This window comes from Platalea leucorodia (genome assembly GCF_965183815.1).
Source record: "Platalea leucorodia genome assembly, chromosome: W".
Lineage (NCBI taxonomy): Eukaryota > Metazoa > Chordata > Aves > Pelecaniformes > Threskiornithidae > Platalea > Platalea leucorodia.
This window is the reverse complement of record NC_138859.1, coordinates 45,512,879-45,538,194: the sequence shown is the minus strand read 5'-3', so window position 1 is coordinate 45,538,194 and position 25,316 is coordinate 45,512,879. Positions and strand designations below refer to the sequence as shown.

General features: G+C 50.1%; 1 protein-coding gene across 6 annotated transcripts in view; it reads left to right on the top strand.

Annotated features, from left to right (window-relative positions):
• LOC309601856 (transcription factor 4) overlaps positions 1–25,316 on the top strand; it is a gene marked incomplete at its 5' end in the record, with an annotated part of 235,706 nt that overhangs the window by 190,618 nt on the left and 19,772 nt on the right. For 5 of the 6 annotated variants that reach the window (XM_082335056.1, XM_082335057.1, XM_082335058.1 and 2 more), the window contains 7 exons: positions 3,167–3,272; positions 5,624–5,757; positions 9,108–9,240; positions 18,478–18,545; positions 19,831–19,909; positions 22,566–22,642; positions 24,891–25,094. In XM_082335056.1, the coding sequence (XP_082191182.1) occupies positions 3,167–3,272; positions 5,624–5,757; positions 9,108–9,240; positions 18,478–18,545; positions 19,831–19,909; positions 22,566–22,642; positions 24,891–25,094 (801 nt within the window). The remainder of the gene's footprint in view (positions 1–3,166; positions 3,273–5,623; positions 5,758–9,107; positions 9,241–18,477; positions 18,546–19,830; positions 19,910–22,565; positions 22,643–24,890; positions 25,095–25,316) is intronic. The other variant, XM_082335059.1, reaches the window with a different exon arrangement.

The window sequence follows — 25,316 nt, the reverse complement described above, 5'->3', positions numbered from 1 at the left end:
TCCCCGGCAGTCAGGGAGCTTTGCGGGATACCCGTCAAATGAGCGCAAGGGAAGAGAGCTGTAGCTTTTCGCTGTATGCGTTAAAAACACGGCGTTTTGACCGCTTTTCCTCTGAAATGCGCATCAAACTTCTACGCAAGCCTGGGGGCCTCGGGCGCAGCAAGTAAGGGGGCAGCTGGGGTCTGCTTGGACAAGAGCAAGACGCGGTCACCTCTGGGTAGGGGGGCGATTGCTCTCACAAGTCGGTGGCACGGGCACCCCGTGTCCGGCCGGGGCGGGGATGGGTGGCGCTGGAGGGGCGGGGCAGGGCGTGGTGGGGCGGGGCAGGGCGGGGCAGGGCAGGCACCGCCCTTCCCAAGAGACCCTCCCCGCTCCGTGGGTGCAGCCCGGAGGGAAAACCCCGTGCCAGGCACCGGCGTGCGCCGAGCGGAAGGCCCCAAGCTGTTCGATATATCACGATACGGCGGAGCAGAGACATCACTGTCCGATAAATCCCGCGGCGCAGGGAAGCTGGTCTTTCAGGGCGCCCGTTCTGCCTCCGCAGAGGCTTTGTTTGGAAGCGCAGAAGTGTCCGACGCCTGTTTCATTGAAGCGCCAGCACAGCCAGCGTGCTGCCTGGGAGGTCCGTGCTGCTGTCCAACCTCCGTGCTCGCTTCCTCTCTGTCTGGGCACTGGGTGTATTCAAGCACCCTTTTTTTCCCCCCCGTACCTGTCCATCTTTAATCTTTCAGCATTAAACCTGGCATTCGGATACCTTTCCTGAAGCCCTCTGCGCTTTCAGGGTTGTTCTCTGGTACCCGCAGAACTTGCACGGACCGTTTTCGAAGGCGGTGCGGGAGCAGCAGTGGGAGAGGGCAGGGTTGGGAAGGGCATTTGGGGGAGGCATCCCCTGACCCTCCCGCTGGCCAGAGAGTGGAGGTTTGGGCTGACTGATGCCCATGGCTCTCCTGATTTTCAAAAAGCCTCTTGGCCTCTGTCGCTGACCTCCCCTCCCGTAGCTGAATCCCAGCACTCGTCTTTGCGAGGCGCAGAGGGGCTGAGGTCAAGAGGGACTTTCCCCGCGGCCCGAGGTTGAAGCCGTCACTAACGTCCCGCGCCAGCTTGCTTTCTGCATCGCTCAGCATCCTAAGGGGAGAGCTGATCTGGAAACGGCAATGCTGAAGGTGCTGATACTGAAGGTGATGCTTTGGGCTGTCGCAGCTGGTGCCTGCCCTGACGGATGGATGCAGGGACCGATCCTGCGATGGCCAGACCCCCCAGTCCCTCGCTGTCACGGCGGAGGCTGGGATGGCGGTGCCCGGCGAGAGCACACGGCCGCCCGGCTCCAAAATCCCATCCTGGCACGGCACAGCTCGCCCCAGAGCTGGGTGCCCCTGCCCCTGCCCACCCTCGTGCAGGCAGGCAGCAGGGTTTGGCTATTGCTTGTGGGGTATTTGTGCCTTTGATCCAGTTAAACGCTGACGCACGAGTAGAAGGTCCCCTCCTGCGATACCAGCGTGATGGCAGCGATTGCGTCCCACCCGCCGTCTCCTCCTCGGCGGCGCGGGCTGTTGGCTTCGCCGTGGCTTGGTTTGGCCGGTTGGGTGCAGAGCGGCGTTGCCGCTTGTTTTACCCATCCAAATAATCTTCAGGCTTTCCCGGGGCTCGCTCCTGGCTGCTGCGGCATTTCTCCTCCTGAGTGCCCGATGCTGAGCACCCCAAACCCGCGTCAGCCTCGGCTGAGGCGCTGTGTTAAAAAAAAAAAAAAGACTTTTGCTTTGATTTGTGACATGGGGCTTGCTCTTGGCCCTGTCTGCGCGGGCGACGTTCAGGTTCACGAAGCCGGGGGGCTGCTGTACCGCCCGGGGATGCGATGCTGGGCTGCCCGCCTCCATCCCACGGCCCTGCTCCTCTCTTGGGCTCGGGGGGCCCCGAAGCCTGCGGGCATGTTACTCAGCATCCCGCGGCCCTCAGCCTTTTGCTCTCTGTTTTTGTGGGTTTGGGGTGGTTTTTCCCTTTAATGAGACCTTTGCTCCCCCCGCCCCGGCCGAGGGATGCCGGCGGAGGAGGGCCGGGCGCTCTTCCCGGCCCCGCCGCGGCCGTGCTTCGCTGGTGGATTTCTCTTCCCTTTCGCTGTGACCTGCGAACGTCGGAGCAGGCGCTCTGCCAATTTTGTGATCTGCTGCCTGCTTCAAAATGGAGGCAGGAAGGTATCCATTTTCATCAAGGAGATGACAGTGCTTCAGTCTTCCTGACCATCTGGAGAGAGGCACCTCCAGCGCAGAAACAAAGCGCGGAGGAATATAGAGAGCGTATAGGCAGAGGGAATAAATTGCGCTGTAAATAATAAGTAACGCTCCTCAGCCCGGACTGGTTTGGGGGGATTTTTTGAGGGGTTTGTTTTGTTTTTAAATGCTGTCCTGGTTGAACTAAGCTAAAGCAAGAAATACAACAGCTATTTTCTAAAGGGCAAGTTGCAGAAAGCTCTGGTGTATTAGTAAACAAATATAAGTAAATGAGTGTTTTGGCACGCGCGCTGAGTTTATTGCACAGACAAATAGAATAAGGCCGAAGGAAGGAGGAGTTTTTCCCCTGATGTGTACACATGCTGTGTTGGTGGTCTTGTGTAGATCCAGGTTTTTAATAGTCCTTTCAAGCTTCTCTGGAAGGAGCTTGATCCATGGGAATTTCATATCCCAAGATATGTTTGTAATTTTCAGTGTTCTTGATAATGCTGTTTTTCTAAATTTCCCTTTTTTTTTTTTTTTAGTTTGGGAAATGAAGTTTTTTTGCTTTCTTGCAGCGCTTTCAGTTTTGTTCTTAAGTGGGAAAAGTCTGTACGCTTTCGTAGGGAGAAAATCAGCATTGTTTCAAGTTCCTGTTTATTTTAAGCTCCGCAATGCTCTAGGAAGAACATAACGTCCATCTGTTTGTTCATTTTATTTACAGAAATACATAGTTTGACAAATACCTTGCAAATATCCTTGTTTAAAGCTGGAAAATGTCAGGCTGGGGTTTCTTTTGAAGCTTAAAATTTATTTTCCAGTCACACATATACTGAGGTTTTTGTGTTCTGAGAGAAGAATTATGTGGTGTTGTGAACTGATTTATACTGAGCAAGGTAAAAACTCAATATTTCTTTCCTGCTTCCTGCTAAAGGCATACTAAATTAGTCTTTTTTCCTTAGGTTTATGCCCCGTCAGCAAGCACTGCCGACTACAATAGGGATTCACCAGGTTATCCATCCTCAAAACCAGCAGCCAGCACTTTTCCTAGCTCCTTCTTCATGCAAGGTAAGACGCTGCTTTCAAAAGGAACTCTGGTTTGCATCCATTTTCTGTGTTTGTATTTTGGTTGATACGTAGCGGAGAGAGGCTGGAATATCGTCTCGTGGTCTGTAACATTACCATTAAAATGAAGCCCTGTGTGTCTTCGTTTGACCATTGTGCCCCTGCCCGTCTTGTTTGATCCCGCGGTGAAGCGGCGTGATGAATAACTTGCCAGCCTCTTATCACCCGAGGTTCTTCAAGCCTTTTTTTCCAGCGTGTGCACGTATATTATGCATACGCTAAATGCACACAAGTTTGCGCGCGTACTTGGTGCATTGTTTTACGTTAATGAGAAGGATTTTGTCTTACGTAAAGCGTACAGTGCTACAGAAACCCCGATTTGCGTGCATATTAGAGCAACCTTTTTAAAATGAAGCCGTTTCTCTCATTTGAGGATGGGTTGATAGTTTTCAGGTATTCACCGCTACCATGTGGTATTTCTCCCAATGCAGGTACAACGAAATTTGGTCTAACTTAGTAAATAAGATTCCTAGAGTGTGGAAGGATTCACACACAATTAGAGTGCTCATCGTTTGCCACATTGAGGGCAAAGCAATTAGCTTTTAAACACTTCTACATATACTCTGCTTTAGGCTAAGCAAAGGGTAAGTAAACCTGTTTAATTCAGCAGGACTGCTAGGCTAAAGTATTTGCAGGGCAAGGGATTGGATTTTATTCCGTATACATATATATACACTTCACAATTCCCACCCTTAGGGAAAAAAAACCCAACACAACCCGCTTTTGTGTCCCCACCACCTGAAGGTCATGGGCGCTGCTCAGCGTCCCCGGGGATGGCTCAGCTCCCAGCCTCAGGGTGACCGGGCCGTCTCCTGTGGAGCTCCGCCACGTCTCCGCCTCCTCGCTCGAGGATGCTGGTGTCTGGGTTTCCCTTAGGCGGCCGCCGCGGGGGCCGAGCTGGCTGCCTGTGAAGGAGCAGCAGCAGGCAGGACGGGCAGGGCTGCGGGCAGGAAGGACCCCTGGACCCTCCTGTCCCGGGTCCGGGGCTCGAGCGCTGCGAGGAGGGGTTCTGCTGGTCCTCCACCAGCGCTGGTGGGAGGGAAGAGGACATCGTTCAAAGCCCTGACCCCGCTGGTCACCTCCCGTGGTGGGGGATCCGCATCTGGACCGTTTCCTGGGAGGTATAGGCCGTGACGGAAAAGAAAACGGTGCTCTTGGCTTAAAACGTGAATAAATACCGCCCAAAGAGCAACCTGCTCTGAAACTCCTATAGAGTTATAAAGCTGGGGATTAATAGGTGTCTAATGATAGCAAATATTTACCCTTTGTAGCGCTTAGCCATTCTGCGGTTTTAAATGTTATCTTCTCGCAGATTCGTATTGAAGACATAAATCTGAGTTAAATGACTGTTCAAACAGCCACGGGAAGGTGATGCTGGAAGCGCTGCTGCTGCCAGGCTCTTTGAAGTGTATAAATAAGGCAGGGCTGTAGGTGCGACATAATCATTTTTTATTAGACCAGCTCCTGTAGTTTGAAAAAGCTGACAACTTTTCCAGCCCGCGTGCCCGTCTTTCAGCTCTGCTGGCCGTTATGGAAAAGTTACCTGTTTTTTCTTTTTTTTTGTTAGCGCATTGGCATTCTTCCAGTAGAAAATACATTTCACTGCATCATCGTAATTCCATGTCAGCATGTCTAGTTAAATGCAAAATCTGCAACCAGCGATTTTACTTGATAAAATTTGGGGAGCCCTTTTTACACTCTTCACCTCGGCAGTGAGCTGGCCCGAAGGGTGGACGCTGTGCTTAGGAGATGCAGAGACAAAAGCTGCGAAATCCTGAAAAGGAGAAACCATACAAGTGGTGCTGCTCTCTTTTTAAACAAGCAAGCAAAAAGCAACAACAAAACAACTCGGAAAACTTTCTGGATGTGGGAACGTTCAAAGTTCGGGAATTATCTGATCATTTACCAAGCCGAGGCTTCTCCAAAGCTCGTTAGCCCATCCTCGTTCTGTAGGCTTCAGTGTATTTCATGTCAATGTTCAGACTTTTGTCTCTGATGAAATTTGTTATAATGGAGTTTATGTACTTGAGTTTATGGTACCAGAGCAGGAATAAAGCAGCAGGAGACTTTCAAGCCTGAGCGATGCGACTGTAATGAAGCATTGCAGGATGACACGAGTATTCACCGTTGCTCAGTTCCGCTTCGTTTCTCTTAAAGTCCGTGGCTTTATGCTAAAGCGGCGTAGCCCTGGAGCCCCGTTAGGGGCGTTGGGACGGAGTTTGCAGAGGCCCAGCGCCGGCGGTTCTGCAGGGTCCGGCGCCGGCAGCCAGCGGTGTTCCCCTTCTGTGTTACAGATGGCCACCACAGCAGCGACCCGTGGAGCTCCTCCAGCGGGATGAACCAGCCCGGGTACGGGGGCATGCTGGGCAACTCTTCTCACATCCCCCAGTCCAGCAGCTACTGCAGCCTGCACCCGCACGACCGCTTGGTAAGGCACGGGCACGGGGCGGGCGCGGCGGGGGGCACGGCTCGCGCCGGGCGGTGCTCGGCACAGCGCGCTCGCGGCACGGGCGCGTCTTCGAGTCGTGCCGCTAAAACGTTCTCCGTGCGCCGATGTCTGTTCCCAGCTCTGCAAAACCAAGTTTGAGGCATCTCAGAAAACTTGGCCGTAGAGGGTTTATTCAGGCTCCGCTGAGGGAAGGGAGGCGTTGAGCTTCGCCCTGTGCGCGGTAGGCGTTCCCACTGAAGGTCGCCACTTCTGTAAGAACCTCTCCTAGTGCAACTGGGAAGTGGAAAAGAGGGGAAAAAAGTAGTCACGCAGACCCTTCCTTCAGCCAAAGCTGCAAGAAGAGGGTCGAGCCCGTGTTTGTACCCTCTGCTCGTCCTGCGGCCGCCAGCCTGCCGATGAGCCGCATGCGCCCGTGCTCTTTGGTGTTATGATTTACGGCAGGCAGTGGCCTTTGCTGGTCTGAGTTTCTAGATAACTACCTAGCATCAATTTTCTGCTTTAAAGAAGGGAGGGTTTTTTATTTTCTCTGGTACGTCCTGATCTCTTGCAGGAGGAAGTTGCTGGGACCGATTCCATCTATTGTATTGGAACAGAATAAAATTGGAATTAAATCTGATCTGAGTACGGCTTAGGGGGTATTCTCCCAATATCACAGCTGAGTCGATGATGTAGAAATAACACTGGCTTGCATCAATTCAGGGGTTTTTTGGTTTTGTTTTTAAGTAAGAGGTAAAGAAATGGACAGCTAAAGTGACGTAATTTTTCTCCAAGCGTATGAAACAAGTCATGTTTTCCTCTTCTGTACCTCTACTTTTCATTCTTGAAGACCATTAAAAGGGAAGAGTAAGGAGGAGGAGTGTTTTAAGGGAGGAAGGAGTCCGTTGCTGCAAAGTCTTGCAGAACCATCTTTTGGGGAATAAGAAGAATTAAACTCACTCTTGCAAACTGAAACTTCATTTGCAAAACAAATCTTTAAAGTCTCACATTTAACGAGGTTAGCACACTGCTATGTAAAATTAATAGGAAGTCAAAAGCAAAAGAAATTGCCTCCAAAACTGCTTAATCATGTCCTTATAAAAGACATAATTAAGGCACTAAGCAAACTTAACGTTGCTCTGAAGTGACAAGCATATATAATAAAAATTGAGCATAACTTTTAAAACCCAATTTAATCTAATTTGTTATCTCCACTGGTCCTCATTCATCAGAATTAGGTGACTTTTTGTGGTATCAGCTCAGGGTAGAGGTAAGGCAGTTGAGCGCCTTCATGGGGCAAGTCTGCAAACGTTGTTGCATTCCAGTTTACCTCGATCCTGAATTTCTTGGTTTTGTAACATGTAGGGGTTTTTATGAAGAGTTAAAATATTTCTGCAATGTAAAACGAGTAGGGGTATTCCACCTGAGCTCCCCAAAACGTTTTTCTGTGGAGGTATTGTTACATTTATCCTAAATTTCAGAGAGAGCGAGGACCACTGATGCCAGTTGGAGTTGCAGGTGTTCAGTGCCGACGATGCTCGTATTAATCGTGTATGATGTATGTCTGGACTGGCGGAGCCCTCTATGGTTTAGGTGGCCCTGGGACAGAAGGGAGGCAGCGCTACTTTAAATAAACTCTGCATAATTTCGACTGGAGCGTCAGTGAGAGGTCAGCAGTTTGTGGTCAGCAGGAGCATCCATGAGTGCTCAGCTTGTCGAGGGAAGTTGAGTGATTTCAGTTCCCTGCAAATGTCCTTAACTTCTCAGTGACCTGTAGAGAAAATGCACATAGCAAAAGAAGGAAAGAAAAGCTGTTGGTTTATTATTTTTACTTTCCCAGGCATGTCAGGGATTTTCTAACTGGATGCATTGAATACAGAGAACAGCTCTCCGCTGAGCTATATTCAGATCCCAAGTTTTTCCTAAAATGTTTGGCAATAGCGGTTTGATGTCTGCCCCTGAGAAAGGAGAAAATCCCAAACCAGCGCTTGGATAGGTGTGACGGAGCAGCCGTGCGGCCGGGGAGATGGAGCCGCTCCTGCTCAGACCGTTGACCTAAGCGCTCCTCCTTTACTCCTTTCTCCCTCAGATGAGAAGTTGCGTTCAGCTGTGCCGTTTCAGCCAGTTGGGTTTGGGCCTGAAGTCCTCCTGGAGTGGTTTATAATGAGTCAAAGCCTGAAAATGTTATACAGACCTCAGTCCGAGTTGATGGTCGTTTTTCCATGGATAAGAAAAATAGGTTTGGGCTATGTTGTTTACATTCTTTGAGATAACTTTCAAGTATTCAGTTACTTGCCACTTAATTACAAGAAATCCTGTAAAAGTAATTAAATAGTACAAACGAAGGGAAGGATGTTTTCAGCTGGCTTGCTCTGAACCACCTAGGGAGGCAGAGGGCACAGAGATGATCTTGCATTAGCTTCAGCGCCCTGATCCTGGGCCAGGTACTGCCGTGTGCCTCCAGCTACCCCTCTTTCTAAGGAGGCTTTGCATCAGAGTCTCCAAAACCCAGGGGTCTTCTGCAGGACCTCCCTTCTGCTGGGGGCAATGCTGTGGTGGAGATAAAAGCTGGGCATGTTCTAGGACCTGGCTGCACACAGTGTCTTCCACTGATCAAGACAAGACTATCAACAGTGACAAACGGCACTAATGGAAGCCAGGTTTGTAGTAACCCAAGTTCAGCGAAGCGTTCGACCGCAGCGGTGTTGTGTCACAGTAAGGAAGGTTTGTGTTGATCCAGCCATGTAGCTACCAAAGTCTTCTGCGTGCTGCCCAGACGCTTGGCCCACCCTTGTTGGGAGAACTTGATCCGTCGCGTTTTCGATCGTCTGTCCCACAGGCACTGCGAGGGGAGGGAAAATTGATCCGGTTGATTACCTGGGGTGCCGGCGTGTTTCCTTATGGCACGTTTTGTCATACCAGCCATGCACATCTTGTAGTCAGATCTTGTTTTTCATGTCAAAAGCAGTGTGGGGTTTCTGCCTCTTCCCTTGGGAGGCTTCTCCTCCAGCCAGTAGCCGTCCCTCTCAAAAAGGTTTGCTTGATACGTCACCTAACTTTTCTTTCTTAATTTCTTCTCGTTACACCTCTATGGTACCATCATCAGTTATGAACCATCCACTGTGGATATTTATCCGTATCAGATAGGTGTGTGCTGTGTCTCCTCCAGAAGATGTCAAATTAGGGTAAGAAAAATAGACTCCCTGCTTAGTCTTAGGGCAGCATTCTGCTTTTCTCGGTTGCGTGAAGTACGACAGCACCTGGGACTGGGGCAATACGAGCAGCCTGCTGCCTTCCATGTTCTCAATAGTTAAAATATTTCCTTTTCTTTTTTTTTATCCTTTTTGCCACAGAGCTACCCATCACACTCCTCAGCAGACATCAATTCCAGTCTTCCTCCGATGTCCACCTTCCACCGCAGTGGCACAAATCATTACAGCGCGTCTTCTTGCACACCCCCTGCCAACGGGACGGACAGTATCATGGGTGAGTTGAGGTCGGGCGCTGCGGCTGCCGCCCGAGGCTCTCCCTTTCCCCCGTCTCCCCTCGCGTCCGCTTCGGCGCACCGCGCTAGCGCCGAAGAGCTGAAGTCGAGGTGGAGGGTCGTTCGGTGGTGTATCGCAGCGTGCGGGAGGACTAGCTGCTTAGTTACGTAGGTGCAGAGAGATAGCAAGGATTTCATGGAAATCAGCACATCGTAGTTGACCTTTGCCTCCTTTGCTCGTGCCTTTTACTGCTACTGCTGCTTTTTGCAAATTAAATATGATTACAGCAAAGCGCTTTGCTTCGGAGTTGGTATGGAAGACATCGCACCGGCGAAGCGCCTGATCCCACTGGTTTTGAAGTCTGATTTTATTGTCTTTAGTGGTTTCATCGCCTGCAGTGCCGCGTGAGGTGATACTTCTGTATCACGACGTTCATCCCCTTCAGTTCTTCGCTGGGTTTCCACGTGGTGTGGGGGAAGCGGCGATGGCGGCGTGTCCCTGTGAGGGAGAGAGCCGCCTCTGACGATGCTGAGAGCGGCTCAGTAAATTAAGAGCATACCTCTCTATACTTAAATATTTGGCAAATACCGGCTCATACTCAAATACAGGAAATAAAAAAATATTGCTTTGCCTGTATCTCAAAGAGCAAATAAAGCTAATTAAATAATTGGTAAATAGGGAACACATCGCTGGACACATGTTTCGGATTACACACATGATTCTGTATTGAATGACTGCGAGCAGGACTAATGCAGTAAGAATGGAGGGTGGGTTCAAACATTAACACATGGGCATCATATTTTTCAGGGTCTCTAAACAAAGAAGAAACTAAATACAGTCTCTTCGTAATTTGTCACTGTCTGGGAAAAACGGATCCCGTTTCAGGATAGCGTTTCTGTGCTCAATCTTGCCATTCCATTGAGAGTTCTTCCTTTACAACCTATTGCCGCTTCTGTGCGTGCGACATAGGAAAACCACTCTCTCTTTCTCCCTCAAAATAAGTCTGATAGAGTCAAATCTAATTCAGCTGTCTGTACGCCAGTTACGCAGAAGCCTTACAGGTAACGTTTAGGGATGGAAAATCTTGCAGAGGGACGTAAGCAGGTAGGAGCGCGACTGCCGTCTCCTGCCCCTGTGCCTCTGGGAGCCACCCAGAAAAGTGCCTGAACTTCCCATGTAGAAAAGGCATCCAGATTTTCATCAGCTCCTGAAAAACCCAGTGTGTGAATCAGAAGAGCAACAATACCAAGATGCAGATATTTTTAGCAGCTGTTAATATTCAACAAGTAGTACTGTTGAGCTATGTCTGAACCGAGGGCTGCAGAAGTATTTCTTGGATCTCAATGCAAGCCCTGTTCTCCTCCTGCACCACTGAACCTCCCCTGAAGTCTGGGCACGCACTGTCGTTTCTCCCCGGTTTTCCCCAGAAAGCCGTCGGAGCTGGCCCAGCCGGGAGCCGCCGTGCCTCCGTCCCGGTCCCCGGGCGAGATGGCGTAGCCCCGCCGTGCCATCCCCGGGTGGGGACGCAGGGCTCGGGCGGGCGAGCCGCGCTCCCCGATGGTCGTGCAGCCCTGAAGGCAGCAGGGAGAAAAGCCTTGCGAGGGACTCTAGGATGGCGTTGGCAGTGGTTAATTGTATGCTAAGCGTTGGCTTTTTATTTTCAAAGGTCTGAAGCAGTGCAGTGTTTAAGCAACCAGTTATGGAGATAGAGCGCCTTTAGCATATGCTGTACGAGTCTATCGGATCCATCTGATGCATGTATTAATCCCGCTTGCCGCTTTCGCTTCTAATGACATGTTGTTTGTATGACATTATGCACTGTGACATGCAGCTTTTCCAGGAGAAACATTATGTGCATTTCCCCTTGAGGCACTGGTTTCACAGTAATTTTATTACCAGAGCAGTCACATAATACTGCACTGTATATTTTACAAGAATGTTAAGCTTCCAGTTACAGGAGGGTGGTGAACTGTCGCGCAGTATAAGAAGAATATGACTTTTATCCGGCAATGTCACATCCTCATAATTTGGGAAGATCATCAGCTGCGAATGCCGAGATGGTGCAAGTTTTTCCACTCTTCTTAACATAGAAACATAATTTCCAGTCTGCTGTTTCAGAAAGCACTATTCCATCAGAACAGCGTGAGTTTGTACTAGAATTTAAACTATAAAAAAGTCTGGCTGGAATTCTCTAGTAGAAGGCTCCAGCCTATCAGTTACACTAGATGCTTTGCTAGATATAATTGTACTCGCTGAGATACAGATTCCTGGAAGTTTATTCAATAATCTAAGATTTACAATCAGAATCCCACCAGAAGGATGTGAAAAGGCTGTACTTCATCATTCTGTCCCTTTGCCTTCCAGGGCAGAATTGTTCTTCGCAGAAACATGCTGAGAAAGTTTTAGGAGATTAACTGTAACAACAAACACGCTCTTCAACAGAGTTCGAATCAATCCATCAAAAGGTTGCCGTCTTTCGCGACGTCCTCGGTACATTAATAGCCTCGTGAGTGGGGGAATGGCTCACGAGTAAACGCGACGGCTTTTGCGGTGCGTTTTCCAGCCCCGTTTTGCAGGCCTGTCCCCAAGTTATCTTTGCCTTCTGCATCATGGCACAATTGGCTGGTGCTTCGTCTCGGTGGAGACCTGCCTCCTCGCCTGGGGAAGCCGGCGCCCAGGCTCCCGTGCGCGTAGTCGTGTTCTCTAATAACAAGTGCCTTTAGACCAGTTGGAGGAGATAACGACTAGGGGAGGTAGATAAGAAATGCCTTGCTGCTTCAGGCGGGTGGTCCATCTCGCTTAGCATTCAGTGGCAAAACGCGGTCCTGGCCATTTCTGCAGCCCCTGCCCTTCGTACTGCCCCAGCGCCCAGGACTGTCCCGTTAGGGAGCTTGGAGGGGACATCCCTGCCCGGTTCTTCAAGCGCCTGTGTAGGGGCCTGTTGCCCCTGCAGTTGTCTGACCTTGAACCCGCTGAAGCCGTCCACTCGCACGGCTTGCCCTGGCTGCGCGCTCGCTCCCTGCTGCGTGGAGATGGACTCCGCTTACCTGCTTTGATTTCTTTTCCTGGAGGTTTCATTGAGCCTTCCCTTGCTCTTGCCTCAAACCTTTGTCCGTCGATTAATTAATTGAAATTTTTCTTGAGGTCTGGATTTGGCTACCTCATTCATTTAAAGCCCAATGCAGAAACGTCTTGGATAAACTGTGCCCTTCCAGATTTGGGGGAGTTTCATGGCGTTCCTTGCGCTAAGTTGTTCAGTGTTTTGCATAAGAACTTGAAAACATCTTGTTCAGACCAAAAGCTCATCTATGCAACGGTCCAGTCTCCAGCAAAGCCTCTAAGGTTTTCCTTGGGAGGAACATAAAAACAAAGCGAGCATATATGATATTTTTCCCAGTCGTTCCAGCGCTGGGTACAGCTCGGAGTATTTAGGAAGCTTGAGTTCATTCTTCTCCATGAGGTGGCCCAGCCTTTCCTGGAGGCTTGGCCTGGCGCAGCGACGCTACGCGTTTGTGAAGCAGTGCTCCTCCTCTTTCGTTTTGACTCTGCTCCCTCAAGGCCCACTGTGGTCCTCCCTCCTTCTCATGTTGCCGCATCACCAGGTGAAAGCCTTTCTGCCCTCCCGTTTGGGTTTCTGTAGCCCAAACGGGGGTTTACCCCGCTGTAGCGATCCCTTTTCCAAGCTGGAGCATCCGCATTGATTGAGTTCATCCTCTAAAGGAACCACCCCCTGCTTTTTCCGACTTCTCTTCTGTTCTGTAGACCTTGATGCTCTTTCTTGATGGACTTACCAGGTCTTTGCTCCGTATCCAAAATACAGGTGTGTCGTGAATGCACAGCGGGACATAACGGGCTTCTGGGTTGTCTCTGCTCTTCGCCCATCGTTGCTCATGGTTGGGGCTTTCTTGGGGGGCAGCGAGGGGCTGGTTCTGCTGCTTAGCCGTCAGCTCGGGTCGTCAGCTAATTACTCGCTGTAGCTCTAGGTTTTCTTCTCTTTCTGGACTGCTTGTGTGTCTTTATGGCATAAGGCTTTTTTCCCCCCATGTTTGTTGCCTGGTGGTTTTTATGTATCTATGGCATTTATTGCCCAGCAAGTCAGTGTTACAGGAGCTGCTCTTAACACATAAGATTGTATTTTGTTATCCTGAATCAGGATCTTGCCAGATGTCCCAACCTCGGCCTATGCCACGTCTTTTTCCAGGCCATGTATGAGTATGTTGAACAGTGCAGATCTACACAACTGGGAGTTTGCTGGTCATACTCCTCCCTTATAAAGCTAACTGTTAATTCCTGCCCTTGTAGCCTCTGTCTTAATCATGTCGTAATCTGCAATAGCGTCCTTGCTTCCCTGTTATCTGAAGACAGTTTAGTTTCTTCAAGAGCCTTCGGGAAGTGGCTTTGGTGAACCCTGAGAGGACAAATCCATTACATTTACTGGATCTCCTGCATCGATGCACTCGTCATGTTTTTGAAAGAATTTAGATTTGCAAGACATGTTTTCTTCCACGAAAGCGGTGTTGGTTGTGCAATATGGTGTATTTATCCATGTATATATTGCTCTTTGTTATCCTTCCTAGTAGAGAAGCCAGATTTAAAATCTAGTGGCTCTCTGAATTCACAGAACTTTGTTTTCAGTATCGGTTTTTAATATTTTCTGCCGTCTTTACTTCAGCACTAGGCTGGTCTAAGCAGTCAGTTTTACACTGTGGCTAGTAGTTAGACAGTTTTGTGTTTGAGTTTCTTGAGAGCACTCAGAAACGTCATTTGGCTCATCTTTATTTTTCTTTTTATTGATTTATTTTAAAGCCTTTAAATTGACACTTCAGTTGGAGCCAATTTTTCTGACTAATCCCTTGTAAAATATCATCTGTCCCCTGGCAAGGCAGATGAAAATAATCTGTTTAGCATTTCTTCTATTACCCTTTTTTGACTTGAATTCTCCTGTTGCATCTTGGTTGTTTGCAGGTCCCACCAACTCTCCATCGTTGTCCTTATTTCCGATGGGCTTGAAAAAGCTCTTAATAGGAACTTTTGAGCCATTAAAAATTGCTCTTTCAACATATTTTTCTGGTCTTACATGTAACTTGCATTAAATATTTGCCGAAGATCCTCCACCTTGCCAACTCATACATCTTATGGTTTTCTTCCAAAAGCTGAAGGGAAGTGGAGGAGCACTTGTTGGATGCGATGAAAGCCTTTTATTTAGGTGGGATCAATATCTGTTCTGCATTCTACATTTTTTTTGGAAAACCACCTGAGGATCGGTTTTACCCAGAGGTGAAGAGCAAGGCTTTAGACAGTCTGAGACCCTGCCATGATGACCCTAAAGTTATTTCGGAGTTCGTTCAGCCGGGGTTTGGCACGCTCTCCGCAGGTTACCTTGCGAACGGCCCTGCCAGGAAGATTTATAGGGCTGCTGTGGGAGCACCGTCGAGGATTTCATCAGATTGCTCTTCGGTGCAGGATGACAAATCTGATGCCAGTCGGGCTGGGCTGCAATCCTTCTTCCCCGCGACTCTTCCCCGCCGGCCGCTCGCGCACGAGGAGCGGGGTCTGCACGGACGTGCTCTGAGTATCTGCATCTGTCTTCACGATGCGTGTCCCAGCCTAGTCCGAATAGTTCTTGCTCTTCATAGAAATTTTCTTCCATTCTCCGGTGGTGCCTTTCAGAGCTCAGATAAATATCCCGATGGTTTAAACCTGACAGTCGTAGTGGACGCCGAAGCTAAGCCTGTCCCTGCTCAGCCTTTGGGGCAGCTGTATTTAAATCGCGTTTCACTGAAACCGGTGGCAAAGCGATGGGCCAACAACCGTGCGATATCGATAGAAACAGTTGAGTATATTCCAGTATATTCCATAGCCGTTCCCTGTGGAAAGCGGCACTGTACATTACCTTTCTCTGTAGTGACAGCCTGCGTATCTTTTCCTACATTTGAGGTCTGGTTCTTACTTCTGTAGTGCCCGGTCCCGGGATGATGTTAGTTTTCTCTCATGGCTCCTGAAATCTTTGGGCTCTTGCAGCAGAGGCTCTTTGCTGTGTTTCTTCTTAAGACTTTATTTTTCTGTTCTTCCTTCAAATATGGGGTTTTCTTTAGTCACCTACGGATTTCAGTTGTGTCCCTTACATTGCCAAAACGTAGCCACCGATGGATGTTCTTCATGAATTTGTGCAGTTCTTTTTAAATCTATTTATACATTTGGTCTTTGCATACCTTAAAGCAACGAGTTTCCCCATCTGACTGGACACTACTGGAAGAAAAAAACCCTTTTTTTGGTTTGTTTTAATGGGTGACTTTCAGTTTTTATACAGGGACAGTGACGAATCATGATGCGAGCTTGCCTTCCCCACGTTACAAACCTCTACTGTGTTGCTTTTCAAGCATCCCTTTCCCACTGAACCTTCCTCTCCTCTGCAAACGGGAGCTTTGCGCACTGCTGCCCATCCCTGAGGCTCTCCTTGTATGTTTTCCAGGCCTACCGCATTAATTTGTCTTCAAAGTCTTTCAGGAAAAGTTTAATATTCAGTATATCTGAAGAATTCCTTTGTTCTTAGTGGTGGCTAATATAATACGTGGCCCAGCTCCGCGCTGTCAGGTTCCTAAGAGCATGTGGAGCAAGACTGCGGTCCCTGCCTTTGCTTCTCCCGCAGGACCAGTATAGCTCGTCTCATTTGGAGAAACCAGCCTTCAGACAGACAAATGGAGGACTTAATTTTAGAATAATGTGGTTAGAGTCACTTAGGAAAAGGAAAAAAACAATGCATGATTTACATTTAGATTCACAGTTCACTTTAGAGCGGAGTAACTGAATTTCTGGACATCTGCCTGGTATTACTCAAGTCGCAAACCTTTAGGTTGTGATTTAGAACATTTAAGTTACCCTGAGAAGTTGTATCTCTAGCTGACACCGCCTGTTCTATCTGTCTTCGCGTTCCTTTATATATCTATCTTTATACATCTTGATGCCTAATTTCAAACTGAGCTGAGATCGCAAATAAGCTGTCATTGGCAGATGAGCACATTTTCACGTATACAATAATAAAAGTTCAATGAAGAAAAGGGGAAAAAAAGGAGTAAGCGGAGACGTACTTGCAAACCGCACCGTACAGGTTTGTCCTGCGGCATCTGGGACACGCGTAGTCCTTGAGGCCTTTCCAGAGGAGTCCGCTGTAGGAGAAATGCTGAAACGGCCGAGTTCTGCAGTCGGGTTAAATGTAAAGAGGCTGCATTTCTTAAATTTGATAACATGCACCTTGCACGCGAGAAATAGGAGAACGCTGTTCTGTGCCATACCTTAAGTTGTCCTAACTAGACCCTGTTGATGCTGCTGCTAGAAATTTGGGGCTTAGGCAGGATGGGGGATCAATAACTGATACCTCTGACAGCAGGGATGGGGTAACTGCTCAGCAAGGAAGGCTGGGATGAGAGGGGCAAGGGATGGAGGCTAGGAAAAGCTAAATGGAGACAGCGGATGAGAGAAACGCTTTCAGGGTGGGAAGCAGAGGAGGTGGAGCAGAAAGGTTGCTCCGAAGGGGCATGGCAGGACATCCCTCGGAGCAGGGAGGGCCCCGAACCTCAGATTTCCCCGCTGCTGCTGCGGAGCTGCCACATCCAGAGGCAGATCAGCTCGTCTGCTTTGGGTGCTGGTCCCCAGACACGCAGCTGTTTGTGACTGGGGTTACACCAGTGGCCAAATCAAGGAGCTGTGGAATGGATCCAACCCTGCTCCTTTCCGTGCCCTGCATATTTAACTGCATAATGCTGGGGTGAAGCTTGGAGGAGACTTTTTAATATTACTTTTTAACGACCAAAAACGTGCCTGTGCTTGCGCTTTGTGGTACGAACGTGGGCCATTTGGTCCCTGACTCCTTTTCCCGTGGGATGCCCTGGGCTCAGAGCAGGGGTGGGTTTGCTCCTGAGCTCCTCCGGGCACAGGATCCCCTGGCCTCCCGGTGCAGAGCCCGCCACGGGGCTTGGCAGGGAGACGGAGGGACTGACGCCCTTCAAACCCCGCTGCGTTACGGGATCCGCTCCCGCCTCAGCCCTCGCATCCCAGACATTAATCCAGGCTTTCCCGGGTGGTTACTGACTGCTCGTTTCTCATTTTCTGGCCGCCTGACTTAAGGTCCTCGCAGATGAGTGCAGAAGTACTGATCATGGGCAGCAGTCAGCCAAAACTCCGCTTTTAGTTTATAAATGGACATAGAGATGCTGAAACTGGTGGGGTGTTTTGCCCTAATTTTTCTTTCCTTGAGTTTCTCCCGTAACGGAAAAGTTTCAATCCCATCACCTGAGCGTGAGAAACTGGTGCCCTGCTACACCAGGATTTTTCTTGCCCTAAATTTCCTATGTAAAAGACGCAATCCCATCACCTGAGAGAGGGTGAAAAATCATTTCATTAAATGCTCCTGAAATGTTCAAGTGCAGTCAGAGGGAACACTTTGGAAAAGCCCATATGGAACTTCATAACGCCTTTAAAACGTGCATTGAGAAGTATACAAAGGAGCAGGGTCACAAAGTGAACGAGGAGAACCCAAAATACCGGGTAGCCGCTTACGAGCGGCGCTTTGTCCTTCCCTGGCGGCGAGGGAGGCTGGGGCCGCCTGGGAGCGCGGCCAGCGCCTGGAATTAATGGCTGCTCCCGGGGCAGGCGCAGAGGGAGAAATGGGGCTGAGCTCTGGCGTTCCCGGCTCCGGGGAGTTTGCCCTCGCCGCCTTTATAATGTTCCCCTGCCGTAGATTTGGACGTTTTACATGTGAAATATTGCCCCAAGTGCCTTAGAGTTTTTGAAGAAGAAAACCTTCGTTAGGGTGGGTTTGCACATCCTGGAGCACAAACTTAGGTGCGCGGGGCGGGGGAGGCGGGAGCCCTTCCCAGCCCCAGGCTTCGGCTCGCCGCGGGCTTGCCTAGCTCTGCGCTTGCTTATTTTCCATATCTTTGAGCATCTTCTGCTATTAGAAGCGTTTCGTTCAGAAAAAGTAAAGCCATACGGCCAAGTCCTATGAGATATGCAATATATTTAAAAAAAAAAACAAACCAGCATGTCAAGTTTGTATTTTATCTGCAAAAATGGAGCATGATGTGTTTGATATCTACCTTAGCAAACAAATTAATGGTAATTAAAGATTAATTTTACGTAATTAGCATTAAAATGCAATTAAATTATGAGGAAGTGGACCAGGAATAGAAGTCTATGATGTCTCACTGTCTGTTTTTACATCGAGTCTTTTGTTTTTCAGCAAACAGAGGAAGTGGGGCAGCAGGCAGCTCGCAGACTGGTGATGCGCTGGGGAAAGCACTTGCCTCTGTAAGGAAATATTTACTTTGGAATACACGTTTACCGTTTTGAAAGTGTGAACTTTAATCAGAATTGGACGCCTGGAGTTTGCGAAGATGAACAGCAAACGGGAGAGATCTGGTCTCAGAGGTCACCCGCGTGGAGTTACTGCCAACCGAAATATCGAACAATCAGTGCAAAATGGTGTTTAAAAAGTTTTAGCCTTAATTTTACGGTAGAATAGAAGTGGCAAGAGGGGAAGCCTTGACCTGGCCGCGTTGGCTGGGTGCCGAGGAGCCGTGTCTGTTAGGCTTTCACACACTGCATTTCCTCGGGCGAGGGAGGTCCGAGCAGAACCCAGCGGCAGGATGATTTCTGCACTACCGAGCCATCCGCAAACAGGATTCCTTTTGAATTTGCCTTTAGATTTTCTATTTTTCACGGCAGTTTCCACCTATTCAGTTACTGTGGTTGCTGTTAAAGTCAGCAGTTACCACCTCTTACCTGGGGAGCTGGGGCACGGCAGTTTTCCAGCGCGGAGCGGGAGGAAAGCCTGCCGTGCCCCAGCTGCCGCTGCGGTACCAGTTGGCACGGGCTGACTTTTAATAAGGACCACTATAGTTATTTTCTGGGCAGAGTGGGTTCCATTGAGTTCTCATGAGAGTTAATTTTTTTTTTTGCATATTCTTCGATGCTTCATTGAAAAAGACAAAAAGTCAGACTCTAGTTTGCCTGAAATAACTGATACAGTACAGAATCCACTTTGAAGTGGTGCCCTGACAAATGGCACGGGTGGTGAGCGGGGCCGCCGCGGGGCGGTGGCCCCCTCGCCCGGGCACGGGGCACGCGGGGGCTTTCTCGCCGGAGCAGCGGACCAGTAGTTGGAGTTTGCCGCTGCGGATTACCCGCTGTGCCAGGGTTTAACGTGCTCTGCTCCCTTTGCTTTATTTTGGCCGCTAAGGGATTTCAGCCTAACAAAAAAGCAATTTTCAGGAGTGCTTTAAGGCCTTGCTCAATGACACTCATTCGTGAAGTAGTCTATGCAATGAAAATGTGTATATCTACCGTAGCAGATCCGTGTGACAATCAGAAACCATCGCTTAATTGGCTAGTGTCTGTTCCCGTCAAAAGGGGTCTGTTGTCTAGCTTCCTGCATCTAATACAGTTTTGTCTTTATAAAAATATTAATATTTGAATAAGAGGCTTTTTAACCTGTCCTGCTTTCATTTAAATGAACTGAATGCATAAGAATTCCATATTTCTTTCTGCATCAGTTTGTGATGGCTTTAGATTAATTCTGTATCATCTTTTAAAGATCTATTCTCCAGATCACACCAACAACAGCTTTTCATCAAATCCTTCAACTCCTGTTGGTTCTCCCCCTTCTCTCTCAGGTATTGTTGTTACAATTCTATTTTACTGAACGTTTCAACCTATTTTTGGTAGGAGATGCCTAAATGAGCTCCTACGGTACTGGGTGTGAGAGGTGCATCCAGGCGGCTCCCGCGCTGCTGCGCAGCACGTGCAGGTGGCTGGTGGTCCCACAGAGACGAGCGGAGAGGTGGCCTCCACGCCGGATTGCCAGTGCAGAGAGAAGGTCGTGGCAGCTCTCAGGCGGATGCATTTACGGAAAAGCAGTGGGTTTATGCGCTTGTTGCGCAAAACCTTATTGCGGCTTCCTGCAGTGCCCTCGGGGTCTTGGGGCAGACGGTTCCTGCCCTGCGCAGAGCGGGTCCCCGTGCCGTGGCCGTGGCCCCGTGCCGTGGCCGTGCCCCCGTGCAGGGACGCCCAGGCCCTCGCGGCAGCCTCGCTCCAGGGTGGCCGTGCCAGGCGCATCTCCTTCTATGTTCCCCCGTCCCCTCCCGGGGCTGAAGCGAAAGCCTGTTTGATCCATAAAATACGTCTCTGGACAAACTGAGCCCCTGTGAATCCGGTTGATTCGTTTTATACTGGTGTTTATAATAACTGCATATTTTAACTAGACCCACTTTACTAATAAAAGCCTAAACTGAAAAGATGCAGAGGCCCAGGGTAGTTCTCATGAGCGTCAGGTGTTTTAAATGTTTACCCGAAGATAATTCAGATTTCTTAAACCCCGAGACTTTTTGGCTAGAGCATTAGGCTTCTCCTCCCACGCAGCAGACGTTAACGCCATGGAGAAGGCCTCTTGGCTTCCCATCCCTCTTTGAGATGAGGTCCGTATCACACCTAACCAAAGACCCCGGTCTCCTCCTCTTTGTGCCTGAGCCCTGGATCCTGTTAACCTCACCGGGAATCCTCCAAGGGAGCCGAGGTCGCCGGGTTTCCCTAGGGCAGCGCTGGCGAGAGGGGTGATCCACCCCTCGTTCTCCGTGGGGCACGAGTAGCACGACAGAGGTGGAGGGAGCTCCTGGGCTCCCGATCCTTTAACAGGGTGCCCCAGCCTCGCAGGCGTAGCCCTAAGAGCAGCTCTGCACTGAGGAGAGCCTTTTGGACGGAGGGGTAGAGAGAAGCTTGTGCTGGCCTCTGCACGACGAGGTCCAGGAGGACACCGTGTCCACCTCCGTCACGCTCACCTGCTGTGAGGGAGGACGTAACACCGGGGTGACATCCAGGCAACAAATGTCCCCAAAAAGCCGCCCCTAGCAGGGGGTGGGGGACAGAGGGACCGCCTGGCCTGTCACAGACTGAGGGGGCACCTCAAAAAAGGACTTTCTGCCCTTATTTTGCCCGGAATCGCCCCCGAGGGGTAGCACCCCCGGCAGCCGGGCTGCGTTCCTCCTCGCGAGGCGCTGCCCTCCTTCCCGACGGAAGGGGCCGAGCCAGAGAGAGAAATCCCGGGCGAATCTGGGCTGCCTTGCTTTCTGCGGGCTCTACTGGGTAAATAGGGAGAACCGAGTGTCAAAATAACTAGAAATAAGGAGTATAAGTGCATTTAAATAAGAGCTGAAAGTGTTTAGCATGCAAGACGCTTTCCCTCGAGGATATCAAGGGCTAGTTAGAAATTATTTCGAAAGTAAAGATTGCTGCTCGTTGCTTCATTCAGCGCTGTAGCAAGACCTCAACTAAAAGCTCCATGGGGACCAGAAAAGGGAAGATTTAAGTTTTAATTAGAACTGACATAATTTTTACTTTTATGAGAAAAAAAACCTTAACCGTAAGAGCCTAAAAAAAAAAATTGCCATGAGTTCCACCCTGGCCTGTCTCAGTCCCAGCAAATGCCACTCAACATAGATGTTAAGATCAACACCCTAATATTTCCATCTCAAATTCTTAACCCCGTTTTATGAGATCATTCAGAAGATCACTCGTTCAAAAGAACATTATAAATTGTCTGAGCGTTGTGCTATATATATATAAAAGCTGTCGGGAAAACACTTGCAAAAAACTTCTTTTCCCCACGTTTGCCTCTTTCACGAGGGCAAATTTTTCCTTAGAAAATGCTGCTGGAGCCCAGGAGCCCTTTTTCTTCCCGCAGCAGCAGGAACAGATTTAGAGCAGCGATACAAACCAGAAGGTTTTCGGTCAGACCTTTGGCGGTCTCGCTGGGCCAAGGCAAATAATCTGCCCAAAGAGAGCGCAAACCTTATCAGCGTCTACGTGAATGTTGTGTGCGGTGCTTTTACTGACTTCTTTTTTTAAGATTTTGTAAATTTGATGGTGGGATGACGTAACCGGTGGCACCGAGCGTGTCTGGAAGCAAGGCGAGGAGAAGGGGCCGGTGGGTGCTGGGCTGGCGCAGGGGCCCAGCCGCCGCAGCGCCCCGCGGCAGCGCCGCTTCTCCTTCCACCACCGAGACGTTTCCTCCGCGCGCGGCTCCAGCTGCCGAATGAATGCAGCCCTCTATGCGGAGGAGCAGCCTGGGGGAACTTTGTGGCCTGCATCTACGTGCTTTGCTACAAAGTACCTTTTTTTTTTTTTTTTCATCCGTGTGTATTTTGGAAGTTCTCCATATGTCTGCTCTATAGTCTATCTGGAATACGGCATTTACATGTCTACAAAACTGTCCAAAAAGTTTGAAAGACATTTTTGTTTGCATAGTTCTAATGGTAATTCCAATTTTACTATTAGCAGGCACAGCTGTTTGGTCTAGAAATGGAGGTCAAGCGTCATCATCTCCCAATTATGAAGGTCCCTTACACTCTTTGGTATGTTTTGATTAGTGACCTCCTCTGCCTCAGTATTTTACTTGCTGTTCTTTCCATTTCTCATCCATTCTTCTCACACAGGTTTTCATTTCGTTAGTGACCACTATGCCCTCGGACTTGATTTTACCACCTCTAAATTCGTATCATGGGTGCCCCGTGCTCTAGATACGCGATGCGGTTTGAGATGCTGCTGCTCAGGGTCTCCTGTGTGACGGAGATGCGGTGTTGGAACCTACGGAAAAGGGGAACGAGGACCACAAAAAGGGGGGCAGGTGGAATAGATCGAAGAGAAAATGGGAGTAGAAAGCCGTGGTGGCTGTCACGCAGGACGGAGCGTCCGTCAGTCCCGTGGAGGGAGGGAGGGAACGCGGCCGATGCAGCGGTGATGGTCAGGAGTCTTCTCCCTGGGAAAAGCCGGCAGGCTGAGCTTGCCAGGCCGAGCCGGTCCTAAATGCTGTCATGGCAGAGAGGGCGAAAGGGGTGTCGGGAAGATTTGTTACCTTTCCTAATGGAAAGATGAAGTAAGAGTTGGAGCTGACCAAAAGCACGTTAGGACAGAGAAGAACTGTAGAGTCCAATGTCCTCTGTCTCGCTCTTCTCAGTTGGTTGTGGGTCTCCGTTGGAAGTCTAGGGGGTTTGACTCATCGGTTGGGTGTAAAATAAATAGTGCTAGAACTTCAAAGTTTCCTTAAAAAAAAGGCCATCGGGTAACTCCCGAGGGCACCGTGTTTAACCCCCCGAGCACGGGGCGGTGCAGCCCAACTCCTGTTGGCTTCGTTAGAAGTTTGCCAGAGTCAGGAACGAGCATGGACTGGTTTTTTCCGCCCCGATGGAGAAATCCATCTCACGATTGACCGCGATATTTTCCAGGCTGTCTTGTCTTCTGGAGGTTTTTTAGTTATTTTGGTTTTTGGAGAGCAATGGGTTGGGTAAGAGATGTGCTGAAGAGATCCATAAGCTACGCCTAACTCTCTTTGCAGCTCAGGTGCCCCAGCGCTCGGGGGCTGTCCCGTTGAGCTTCCCCCGTCCGTATTTTGTTAAAGAGCAAAGACTTCAGGTGCCAGGTCCGCGTGTGGCTTGCGCGGGGGACAGGCGAGGGCAGCGGTGGGGCCTGGGGGAAGCAGAGCAGGGGGCGCAGGGGGGTTTCTGTGGGCAGCGGCTCCCGCAGCGGCTTGTTCCCAGAGCATGGCACGCAGACACGGGTCCCTCCTCTCCCGGAGCAGCCTGTGCGACAGGCAGGCTGAAGCCTCCAGGGTGTTCTTCCCCGCAGCCCATTGCTCCTCGTCCTCGCCCCGCCAGCAGCACGCCTCGGGGGCTGGTTTTTGGCCGAGCGGGAGCACGGTGTTGGGAGGCGGTGACTCGGGAAAGCAGCGGCCGGGTTCCCGAAGGCTCTCCCCGGGGCTGCGGGTGGGCTGGCTCTTGGGATGGCTGGAGAAGCGGGAGGCCAGGGCCCGTCCCTCCCGGGTGCTTGGTTGTAGGGACCCCGACGGCATTGCGGCCGGGGGGGTGCGGAGCAGCCCTCGCCCCCCGGGACCGCCCCGGCGGCTAGGCCTCGCCACGGTGCTCCCGGCCGTAAGCTGCTCAGTTAGGGAAGAGTATTTATTGCCGCTTTTACCAGTGATATAAAGTGATTGCAGGATGCATACCTGTAGGGAAAAAATCCAACTAGCAGCGAGGGACTGTAGGACCTGGTAGTTTCTCTTTCTCTCTTTGTGTGTGATCCTGGGATTAGATGGGGGGAGGAAAATCCCCGTCAGAGATTGATTACAATTAGAGGTATATTTGTTTCTTTACTTCTACTTCTTTTTTATTTTTTTATTATTTTTTTTTTAAGTATCACTAAAACTTTTCAAAGACATAGAGGGCAACATATGTACTGTAATGATTATGTTCATGAGGAATCATTGAACCTGTTTTGCCCATGAAAATCAAAGCTGTACTCGTGTTAACCATGCTCTCTCCTTCCCCGCAACGCTACTCTAAACATTGCCCTAGGGAAACAAAACCACTCCTTTCAGAAAAAAAAAAGGGAAAAAAAAAAAAAAGAAAAAAAAAAAGAAAAAAAAAAAAGAAAAAAAAGCCAAAACCAACAAAAAAACCACCAAGGGGTTGAGAAGGAAGGACTGGCTGTCAGTGACCGTGCCCCCGCGCGCCCCACGCACACCGGCGGCAGCGCCTCGTGCCCGGCGCTGGGCAGCCCTGCGCGCCTGCTGATGCTCTTCCCGCTTTGTTTCTCGCCCCCGAACAGCAAAGCCGGATCGAGGACCGCCTGGAGAGACTGGACGACGCCATCCACGTGCTGCGCAACCACGCGGTGGGGCCCGCCACCGCCATGCCGGGGGGCCACGCCGACATGCACGGCTTGATAGGGCCGTCGCACAACGGAGCCATGGCCGGGCTGGGGTCCGGCTACGGCACCGGCCTGCTCTCCGCCAACCGGCACTCGCTCATGGTAAGCCGCGGGACTGACCGGCAGTGCCGGGGTGAAAACCTAACCGACTTGGAGGGCTCGGGGAGGGGGAAGGAAGGGAGGGATGGGTGTAAGGGTCTGCGAGGGCTTGCCGCTAATGTTACACACTAGTGCGTGCGCGCGTATTCGTGGAGGGAGTGATGCTGCCTTTCATTCGCGCAGTGTGTACGTGTGAGCTGTTGTCCAGCTGCAGATGCGTGTGCG